Below are 11,762 nucleotides of genomic sequence, written 5' to 3' on the forward strand. Positions count from 1 at the left end.
GTTTATCAAGGGTTTAATGTTGTATATTCTATTAAAGCCGGTGGTTATGAATATAGGGTTGTATACTCTATTTGTAAACTTTTTTTTGTTGTTGCATGTTTCTTTCTAATTTACTTCTTTCACCCACAACAAGTTTGTAGGCTTGAATTACTTAATGTCATTGTTTTTGTTTGGCAATTAACTATATACTTCTTTGTAGACATGGATACTAGTTGGATTAATTTACCAAGAGGTGATCTTGGTTAATTTAAAGGTTGCATGAAATTCTTGGAACTTGCTAAAGAGACTCTTTTACCAAATACATGGGAAAGTAAATGCCCATGTAATAAGTGCAAGTTAAATAAAACGAATTCTGTAGAAGAAGTTGGAGGGCGTATTTTATTTTATGGTTTTTATAAAAAATATAGAAATTGGATATTTCATCGTAAAGATGAAGGGAGTAAGACCTATGATCTAAGTGATGATCAAGTGAATGCAGTAGGTCGAGATGATATGGACGGCTTACTAAGAGCAGCTTTTAGATTTAATACACAACAAACTGACAAAACTCAAGATCCATCATTTAATGAACAAAGTATTGAGGATGACAATTCATATGACATAGATGAGGCGTTTACCATTTATCGTGAGGTAGATGATGAGTATCAATCAACTTTCTCAAATGAAGAACAGGCAAAGTATAAAAATCTCATGGAAGCTTCTGAAAAAGGCCTATACGAGGGGTGTACTACTTTTTCGAAACTTTCATTTCTATTGCATTTGTTTCACCTAAAGTGTATGTTCCATTGGTCTGCAGAGTCATTTAATAAATTACTTGAACTTCTAATTGACGCATTTCCCATTATTAAGAATTTTCCATCGTCCTATTATGAAGGCATGAAGATAATAAATGATTTAGGGTTAGGATATGAGAAAATCCATGCATGTCCAAATGATTGGATGTTATATTGGGGCGAATTCGCAAATAAAAGTGAGTGTCATATATGCAAGACATCAAGGTGGAAAAATGTGAAAGAAAAGGAGGGTGATGTAAATGAAAAAGGAAAAGAAGCATGTAAGAAAGGCGAGGCAGCTAAAGTAATGCGGTACTTTCCCCTTATCCCTAGATTAAAGAGGCTTTACATGTCATCTAAAACTGCAGAGGACATGAGATGGCACTTTAATCGTAAGGATGATAAGATTCTACGACACCCTGCTGATGGCGAGGCATGGAAAAAATTTGATGAAAAATATACAGAGTTTGCCGCTGATCCTCGCAGTGTTAGATTAGGCCTAGCGAGTGATGGTTTTAATCCATATCGTCTTATGAACACAAATTATAGTACATGGCCGGTGGTCCTCATTCCTTATAATTTACCACCATGGCTTTGTATGAAACCATCCTCCTTTATTCTTTCTATAATTATTCCTGGTAAATTTGGTCCCGGTATGGATATTGATGTGTACTTGCAACCACTAATCCATGAACTGAAATTATTGTGGGAAGGTGTTGATGCTTTTGATTCTTATAGTGGAAGCAACTTCAAACTGCGAGCAGCCCTACACTCTACTATTAATGACTTTCCGGCTTATGCTATGCTGTCAGGTTGGAGTACGAAAGGCTACAAAGCTTGTCCTTCTTGCACTCATTCTACTTATTCAGATAGATTTGGTGGCAAATTTATCTACACTGGGTATCAAAAATGGTTGCCTATTGATCACCCATATCGTTCACAAGCTAATTTGTTTGATGGGAAAGAAGAATATGGTATTGCTCTGATTCGTACTAGCGGGACCGAAGTTTTGAAGCAATAAGAAGGAGTAAAGTATGTATATGGGAAGACAAAAAAAGTTCCTAATAAAAAAAGAGGGAAAAGAGCTGCCAATGAACTTGATGATGATTGTGATCCCGATGGTGATCATATTCTTTGGAAAAAGAAAAGTACATTTTTTGAATTAGAGTATTGGGAGCATAATCCTCTTAGACATAATTTAGATGTTATGCACATTGAAAAGAATGTGTCCGATATTTTATTAGGAACTCTTTTAGATATGGATAATAGTAGGGATGATGAGAGTGGCAGAGAATCCCTAAAGAATTTGAATATAAAACCTCATCTATGGATCAACCCTCAAGGTTACATCCCGCCGGCTGCATACACCATGTCTAACGAGGAGAAAGAACGATTTTTTAAAGTCTTGAAAAAGATGAAAGTTCCTGATGGATATGGATCTAATTTGCAAAGATGTGTGAATCTAAAGCAACGGAAACTTATTAATATGAAAAGTCACGTCCATCATATTCTCATGCAAGATATCCTCCCGGTTGCTTTAAGGGCGTCGAATGCCACAAGAGTTATTGACTTGCTTGAGGAGTTGTCTGACTTTTTTAAAAAGATATGTTCAACTTCTATAGATACAAGAGAATTAGATACCATTCAATCAAAGCTCGTGTTGACTCTTTGCAAGTTTGAAAAAGAATTTTTACCAACATTTTTTACAATCATGGTTCATCTACTAATTCATTTAGTGGAAGAGGTCAGACTAGGCGGACCGGTTCACTATAGATGGATGTATCCTGTTGAAAGGTACTTATTATTACTATTATTATAATTATTATTATTATTATTATTATTATTATTATTATTATTATTATTATTATTATTATTATTATTATTATTATTATTATTATTATTATTATTATTATTTATTTTTATATAATAATTTTTCCTATTCTTTCACATTCACATACAAAATCGTTACTATATTTCAAGGTACTTGGCCTTTTTGAAATCTCATGTAAGCAATAAAGCGCAACCGGAAGGATCTATAGCGGAAGGTTACCTTTTGTGGGAGACAGTTGCATTTTGTTCGAGATATTTAGAAAGTGTTGAGACAACTAGAAGGAATGAGGATGGTGTATCAAACATTGACAACTATTTGTATAACTCTGGTGGTCGTGTTGTTGGAAAGAAAGAAAATGTTCGTTTGGATGATAGAAGTTTAAAGCAAGCTCATCGTTATGTTTTACTTCATTCTGATGAACTAACCCCAGTGCTCAAGTAAGTAGCATTATGTGTTTAGTTAAAGCGTCCAATATATACTTGTTACTAACATAAAATTTACAATCTCGATAGTGAGTTCCTAAAACTAAAGAGGCAAGAGAATGACGTTGGAGGAAGTCAAGCTGATGAATCTATTGAAAATCAGTAGATAATTGATGAATTTGCAGATTGGTTGCAAAGCTAGGTCATATGCTTTTACATTTAGGGTCTTTTTATTTTCATACTATACAACTTTCTAATTCTAACTTTATTATTCTCGAATTATAGGTCCATAATTTAGATGATACCACGGTAGATGGAAAGTTAAGAAAAGCCTTAGCCGGTGGCTTGAGTAACCGCGGGAAAAGGATGAAAAGTGTTATTATCAATGGTTACAAATTTGATATTGTGGATCGTGAGCGATTTCGAGTAACTCAGAATTCAGGAATCATGGTGGAAGCAGAGGGTCACAAATATTATGGAAAACTCAAAGAAATTTTGGAATTAGATTTTTATGGTTCTTATAAGGTTGTATTGTTTCGTTGTGATTGGGTCGATATCCGTAGGGGTATTAAAACAAATCCGAATGGAAGTGTTCGTATTAATTTCTCAAAGTTGATGCACACTGGTCGATTTTTGCGTGATGATCCATTTGTTTTCTCATCTCAAGCAAAACAAGTTTTTTATATTGAGGATGAGATACAAAAAGGGTGGTGTCATGTTGTGAAAACTAAGCCTAGGGACTTGTTTAATATACCTGAATAATTTGTTTACAACTTTTATAATTTATTATAGATTTGAGTTCATAAATTTGGATGGGTGTGTATTTTTATATTTCATTTAGTTATTCTAATCATCAAAGTTTGTATTTTATTAACTTAATTTCTGTTTTTATGGTACTACATAGTATTATCGTGTTGGTTTCTTATTGGTCAAATAAGAACTTAAATCAGATCTGAATACCAGAACTGAATTCAGAGCCGAAATCAGAACTGAAATCCAGAACTGAATTCAGATCTGAATTTCAAAACTGAATCCAGAACTGAATTTAGAAGTGAATGCAGAGCTGATCTTCAGAACTGAAAATCAGTTATGGAATTCAGTTCTGAATTGCAGCTCTGAACATCAGAACTTGTGTGTATGATATTATATTTCAGAGCTTGTGTGTGTGTGTGAGTCATCAAATTTTGTCTTTTTGATCAAATATATTTCTTGTTATTTTAAATATGATGCATTGATTTTTTTTTGTTCTTATTTTGTATTTTAGTTTAGATGTACATATAGTGTCTTGTTTTTATATCAGTTTTGTCTTAATATATTGTCTTTACTTTCCACTGATATTGTGATGTATAGTTTGTATTTAAGTTTATGTCTTGTCTTTATATCATTTTTGACATACTAATGTAGCTTGTCTTATGGTTTTATCAGGTAAAAGATGACTTGTCGAAGCAAGAGAGCAAGGGAAATACTTGCTGCCACAGCCAAGTCAAATGCTACTAAAGTTGTTTCACAACCCACCAAAAAACAAGCTACTAAGTCACCACAGACTGAGGTACTTAAGGATGACAAATGGGGACCTTTTTCTCCACCCAAATCCACAACAAAATCTGACCAACAACCACCTAATAGTTTGGGATCCGTTTGGAAAAACCATTCTGGTTCAACATCGAGTTCAGTCAAAGAGGCAACTACATCAGGTTATCATAATAAATACCCAGCAAAAGTCCCACCTAATATCCCACCTAATATCCCACCTAATATTCCACAATGAAGTAGACCAAACTCATCATTGAACTCCCTTTCTACTTCTCATAAACCTCCCGAGCAAGCTGTGAGACGAGGAATTCAGAACCTTTAGACTGGTGCTGTTAAAACTTCAGCAACAGCTCCGCAGAATAATCAAGATCGACAAAACAGTGGGAAAGAATCAGAGAAGATCCCGAAACAATCTAAGTCTTTACGACCAAAAGCACTTCCGAATTGGCCCGTAGACATAGATTTTGACGACAAGGAGGAGGTTCTAACCATAGGTAAATATTTTTATTAAAGTTGTCTGCTGCTTGTTGTTGTTGTGGTGTGTTTCTGCCTTGTTGCTGCTGCTTGTTGTTGTTGGGGGGGGGGGGTATGAAATTCTGAACTAAAGAAATTCTAAACCTTTAATTGTATTTTTGTTGTATTTATGATTTGATAATTAGGTTCCTAATTACAGTTGGTAGTCTTGTATTGTTGCTGCAGCTAAGTAGGACCATTAAAATGTATACATAGAATCAAGTTTTAAAATCGATCAGTGAAGTTTGGAAAAGATTTGGACCAATTTTATTGATGTGGTCCTAAAACTCCTATTATAATCAACATGATCTTAGGTCTTGTTTTCAAAAACTTTGGTCTTTGATTTTGGTATGGAACCTACCCTTTCTATTTTTCTAAAGATCGTTCAATTGCCATTTTCGACTATTACAATAACAAAAATATGTTTTAAGCCATTAAAATCTTCATTTGAGCGAAGGATGTTTGTTGAAATAAGGTGGACAATAACCTACTGAATTCAGACCTGATTTTTTGGGAGTTTGAATTCAGAACTAAATTGAGAACTACATCAAGAACTAAATTCAGAACTGAATTCATAATTGAATCCCCTGCTGCTTGCTGCTTGCTGCTTGCTGCTTGCTCCCCTGATTTGCTCCCCTGCTACTTGTTGCACTGCTCCCATGCTGCTTGTTGTACTGCTCCCCTGCTGCTAGCTGTCTTGACATGTTATCTTCCATCTTTTGCTGCTATATTTGAGCCTAAAACCATGAAATAAAGTTGTTGTGACTAACATAAAGGAAGACCTGCTGAGATAATGGGAGTGTTGCCAATATAGGCATATAGCTGAGAAAACTAGTGACCACGAAGTAGCTTGCTTTGCTGTTCATACAACAAGGTTTCAGCAAATTTATTCTTTGTTTTTGTATCTCTTTCAGTCACACTTACACTTACAGGCAGCAACTAGCAATGTTATAAACTTCACTACACCAAACAAATATATACACCAAAAAAAAAAAAAAAAAAAAACTGGAAAATGGAGTAACAAGCACAAGGGTAGCTTTATGGTTTGGAACTTCTGATTTAATATATCTTTATAAGTTTTGTTTTATTGTTTGCTTTAAGGTGCAAAAGTTATTTTAAGATGTTTGGAAAGGTTGCCTTACAAATTACTAGCTCTGAAATTTCCAGAATGTTCAATAGTCTTTTTCTATTTGGTTTGAGGTATAACTGATAATATTACTATTACTTGCTGCTTGCCACTTAATTTGTTTGCTAATCAACTTAAACTGATTATTTCTTTTAACTTAATTTTGTTATTTTATTTAGATGCCAAGGGTAATACTACATTAGTAAGTGGTATTATTCTGCCAATTGATGTATGGAGTAATAACGACGTCCAGTACTATGTCGAATTCAATGATTTATGCCAGCCAATTAGGAAGGGTGGACATATTTTGGTTAAATTCATTAGTATGATTGCGTAGATGGAGTCACATTGTCCAGTTGGGGAAAAAAGATTGGAAAGCAATCGACAAGCATTTTAAAGAGAAAATAATTAAAGACATAAGAGTAAGTATAATCATCCCTAAGACATCCCCTTGTCATTGCCTAAACACACATACTTAGCCGGTCTCTTACTTCTAATAGATTACTTACTGATTTATATTTTTAACTAATTATTTTTACTGAAGGACCGTTTTGTGATTCCTCCTGGTGTGGAATATGACAACCAAGCTCTCAAGCGTGCCAATAAATGTTGGAGGCAGTTCAAATATTCTTTGAAACTGATTCATTACAAGCCACTAGAGAAGAATTTCGATGATATGTGTAATAATGTGCCACATGGAATTACCAGTAGTAACTGGGTTAAGTTGGTAAAATATTGGGATTCGGATTACGGGAAAGTAAGGACAATATTTACCTTATTGTTTACTCTATTAAACGTTATTTAATCTCTAACTAAAAAATCTGAAAATGTGATTGCAGACTATGTCAGAATGCGGTAAAAAGGCACGAGCTTCTCTAAATTAGATTCATACATCTGGCTCTAAAAGTTTTGCAAACCAACAAGCTGATTATGTATGGAATATATATATGTCATTTTATATTTACTTAGGATATTAGTAAGAGCAAAGCCAAGTTATATGCGTTATATACTATTGTACACATATTTAATGCTTGGTTTGCCTTATTTTTTATAGGAAGATGAACATGGACAAAAAATGAGCTTGTTAGCGCTGTGGATTAAAACCCATGCGGGTAAAGACGGAAAATTTCTTCCTGAAACAGTCACTCAAGATTTTGTGGTATGGTTTTGTGACAGATTTCTGGTATCATTTTGTGTAGATTTTGTGGTGTGATTATATGTTATTTGTGGTCTTACATTACTCTTAAATGTTGGAATAGGATGATGTTAAAGCTAAGGTTGAAGAGTTGAGGATAGTGCACCCTAAGATGTCTGAACAAGAGCTCGAAGATGAAGCATTTCAGCAAACTATGTATGGCAATGAGATTCTCGATCGTCCGGTGGGTTACGGACAAGGGGTTAAAAAGGGGGACATTTTCGGAGTACATGGTGTGTTAAGGAAGGAAGGCTATGGAAAAGTTCAAAAGAGGACTATTGTGATGGATAGTGTTAAAGAAGAAGTGAATGCTTTACACAAAAAAAATGATACACTATCTCAAGAAAATGAAAAGCTGAAAGACGAGGTCGGACACAACAATCTTCTTCTTAAAGCGCTTGTTGGACAATTTTCTCAGATTGTAGGTGCAGTTCGTCAAGGGAATGCATCTCCGGGTCTTCTAAACAAAGCATCTGAATTCTTAGGAAAGGAAAAACATCAGGTAACATTTAGAGCTTGTGTGAATGCTTGCTTGTGATGTGTGTGTGTGTGTGTGTGTGTGTGCCCTGCTCCCCTGCTGCTTTTATACTACTTGTCTTAACTTGAGCTTGTGTGAACATCAGAACTTGAGTTGTTGCTCTTATTTCAGAACTAACATCAGAACTTGAATTTCAGAACTAAATTCAGAACTGAATCCAGAGCTGAATTCAAGAACTGAACTCAGAACTGAATGCAGAGCTGATCTTCAGAACCAGTTCTGGAATTCAGTTCTGAATTGCAGCTCTGAAAATCAGTTCTAGAATTCAGTTCTGAATTCAGTTCTTGTTATTTCAACTATGATGCATTGATATTTACAGCAGCACATACATTCACTAAAATAGCCATACAAATAACTAATTTAAGCCATGTAACACATCAGAATCGCAGGGTTCGAGTCAGCAACAGAGGATGCATATCCCTTTCTCCAAATCTATTAAATTTCAACCGTTGAGCAACAATGACTAAAATTTTTGTGTAGAATGAAATTGAAATATAAATTAAGGTCAGATTTGTGTCTATAATTATCAGGAAAGTACAGAATCAAATGTGATTGATATAATTATATTTGGTTAGCTCTCAATAATTATACAATAATTATACAAGTTTAAGGATCTCTTAGGAATGTCAGCTTTTATTCAAGAAGTTCTGTTTTAGTAAACATTATGACGTGTTTGGTGATTTTATTAGAACTTTTGATGACTTTTATGGAGGAATTGGGGTTGATGTTTCAGCTGTGACTTTTAGTTACATAGATTTTGCTCCATCCAACCCCACTTCACATTGGAATGGAGGAATTCTTTGGGTAATCCTTTTATTTAACGAGATTATCTAAATAATAGTAATTTAAGTAAAAAAAAAAAGTAATAATGTTGTATAGATAATGATTTGGCAGATCTGTGACAGAGAAACCCAAACTTCACATATGGAAGAGCAAGTGAGAGAGAGAGAGAGAGAGGCTCTATTAATTTAATCAACTTTTGGATGAAAACACTCACTATTTTTTTCTTTCTTTCTGATGCAAGCCGAGAATAATTTAGAAGTAGAAAGATTTCAGAGTACAACTAAGTTAGAGAGGTCTATCCTCCATCATTACATTAGATAAGAAATTCAGGTTATTGTTCTCTGAATTGAAACAATAATTTGTGGAGTCACTTAGCCTACACTTCTTAGCTATAATTACATTAGATAAGATTTGTTGCTTTATTGCATCCTCCAGGCTCATAGCTAATTTGAATATTAGGCGAAGCCTTCAGCGGGTCCCTGCATTGTTTGATAATAAGCAATTTAGCATCTTTAATTTGATCCTCTTACAGCACCCTGTTAATTGCTTGTTGAGAGTCAAAGCAAATTTGGATGGTGGACTAGCCATTTGATTCAATAATAAAAAGCCCAATATGAATTGCCTTTAGCATCCTGTTAATTTGCTTGTTGAGACTTTTAGTTGCTGTTTGCTTTTGTTAGTTTGCTTTTAGCTATCATCAATTTGACTATGAGCTTTATTATGGCTGAAGTTTGGGGATAAAAATGTCTTTGTTGTTAGAGTTGTTACCTCCCCCATTTTGAATTTGTTATGTGATTGTTGAGGTCTGATGATTTTACTTGCTCTAATTTTTACAAAAAAAAAATACAAAATTTCTCATAAAAGATGGATGAATAAATAAGACAAGTAAAATGAAAGTGAGATGAATTCAAACAAAGCTAATGTTTCCTCATCCTTATGCTGCTATCAACAACTCTGCTGCTGCTATCTTTTATTATTATGCTGTAATGCTTCTGTTTTTAGTTTATGTATGTTGTTTTAGGAAGTACTTTGAAAGTTTAGTGTGGTATCATATGCCCTATACTTTCCTTTTGTTAGGATTGTTGGTTAAATTCAGCAACTTTCCTTCTTTTGTTCTGATTTCATCAGTTATATTATGATATAATATGAATGTGCTTCCTTTGTGTTAAAAAATATATGAAGTATGAACTGAGTGTGATCAAGTTATTCATTTGTGTAATGGTGGTTGCTCTGGTAAAAAATGATTTAGACTAATTTATACTTTGTATTTTTTTTTTTTTTAAGATTGGAAAAGGCAATGTAGGTGCAACAAAAGAATAGGTCGGGACACTTGAGCATCAACAAGCGACTATATCGATCAATGTGGCCATCATCTATCTATTTTGGTTTTTAGTCTTATATTAGTGATGTATTTATTTAGGGACAAGCTACATACTATAATATGCGACCATTTTTTTTTTATTGATCGATTGTACTGTGTTGATGTTTTCTTTTCTAAATTTGGTAATTAACTACGTACTCTTTTTATTGTTGATTAATTATTGTTTTTTTTAATCTAGTTATATAGAATTTTTGTTTATTTTTATTTTAATGTTATTAATTAATTTAATTTATGATAAATTTAAATACTTATAATGTATTTATGATGATAAATTGATAAAAGAAAAAAAAAGCTTAAAAAATAAATCTAGACGCTTTTTAATGTCTACATAATAGCACATTTTCAAATTTCAAAGACTTTCCCGCCATACCATAAGCTGACACGAATAAACGCAAGACAACAAAAAACGTCGCTAAATTTGATTATTTGGACAGGAAAAAGCATCACTAAAAAACTACATACATTTGGGATAATGCACGAAATACGTAATTTTCGACGCTTCGTATATTACTTTGGACAATAAAAAGCGTCGCGAATCTCGACACTTTTTTGTGTCTCCGAAAAATTTTTGACTCATGGATTTGCGACGCTTTTTTGCAGCATCGAGAAATAATTTTTCGACGCTTTTTAGCGTCGAAAAAAGGCCTAAAAAGCGTCCAAAAAACACGCTTTTTGTAGTAGTGCCTGAAGCATGTTTATTTGATTTACTCTGAATCGTTTGTGCTTGGTTTTAACTTCTTGGAGTGAAGTATATTTATTGATTCATTGATGAGATCTTTCCTTAGGGACAAGCAAAGGTTTGGCTTGGGGGAGTTTGATGTGTCTATTTTATACAATATTTTACCCCCGTCCCTCGGTCATAATTAGTAGTGTTTTTGGCTCTTTAGAGCCACTTTTATTACTAATTGGTGTTTTCTAGTGTTTTCGTAGATTTGGTTAACTTTTGCAGGGATTTATGCTTTTAGAGTATTTTCCCGAGATATTTTGGAGCAATCACGAACATTGGAGAAGCACGACCAGATTCTATAGCCCAGGGCCGGTTAGAGCCATCGAACCGGTGATTAAGGGCTCAGTATAGGTGATACCGGGGAATTTGGACCAAGTATATAAGACCGGAAGAGGAAACCCAGATTGGCCCGAAGAATTGGAGCCCAATCGTAGTCACAATAGTGGCCCAAATGAGCCGCCCGGCCAAAGAGGCTGGCGCCCGGAGGCGCGCCCGGCCAGGCGGGAGAAGCTTAGGATTGCGCCCGGTGACGCGCCCGGCCGGGCGCGAGATTAGTAGTAAGGAGCAAAAAGACGCGCCCGATCGGGTGGTGCCTCGCCCGATCGGGCGCGTGTATTTCTTAGGATTTGGTACGGGGTATAAATACTCCTCCGTAATACGATTTTAATATCTCTTCTTCTCCTTTTTACTCTTTCGTTACTCTCTTAATTGTTCTCTTAGATTTCTTTTCTCTAAAAACCATTGTTCTTAATTCTACTCTTAATTCCAGATTTACTTTGGTAACGATTTCTCTTCCCTTAATCTCAGTTATTTATTTTATTCTTTTTATCATGTCTTGCTTTATTTCTTTGGTTGGTTTAATTTCTACTATGTGTGAGTAGTTTTATTTCTAGGGTTTATGGGGATCCATAAATAATATGAAGGGGTAATTTGTTGTTGT

At 34.4% G+C, this 11,762-nt stretch overlaps 2 protein-coding genes and 1 long non-coding RNA gene across 3 annotated transcripts; all 3 read left to right on the forward strand.

The window, feature by feature from the left end:
* The first annotated feature begins 258 nt into the window (after positions 1–258).
* Positions 259–1,794, forward strand: LOC145627929 (uncharacterized). Its single transcript, XM_081680271.1, has one exon. It carries the CDS (start codon positions 259–261, stop codon positions 1,792–1,794), a length of 1,536 nt encoding a protein of 511 aa, XP_081536397.1.
* A 4,903-nt stretch (positions 1,795–6,697) lies between these two features.
* On the forward strand, positions 6,698–7,350 carry LOC145627006 (uncharacterized). The gene is made up of 3 exons (XR_014111256.1): positions 6,698–6,813; positions 7,038–7,061; positions 7,253–7,350. It is a non-coding gene; the product is annotated as an uncharacterized LOC145627006 (long non-coding RNA).
* A 148-nt stretch (positions 7,351–7,498) lies between these two features.
* LOC145627007 (uncharacterized) lies at positions 7,499–10,415 on the forward strand. The gene is made up of 2 exons (XM_081679424.1): positions 7,499–7,895; positions 9,999–10,415. The coding sequence occupies exons 1-2, from the start codon at positions 7,506–7,508 to the stop codon at positions 10,032–10,034; spliced, it is 426 nt and encodes a 141-aa protein (XP_081535550.1). The 5' UTR covers positions 7,499–7,505; the 3' UTR covers positions 10,035–10,415.
* Positions 10,416–11,762: the final 1,347 nt, after the last annotated feature.

Source organism: Chenopodium album, chromosome 4, assembly GCF_948465745.1.
Source record: "Chenopodium album chromosome 4, dcCheAlbu1.1, whole genome shotgun sequence".
Classification (NCBI taxonomy): Eukaryota; Viridiplantae; Streptophyta; class Magnoliopsida; order Caryophyllales; family Amaranthaceae; genus Chenopodium; species Chenopodium album.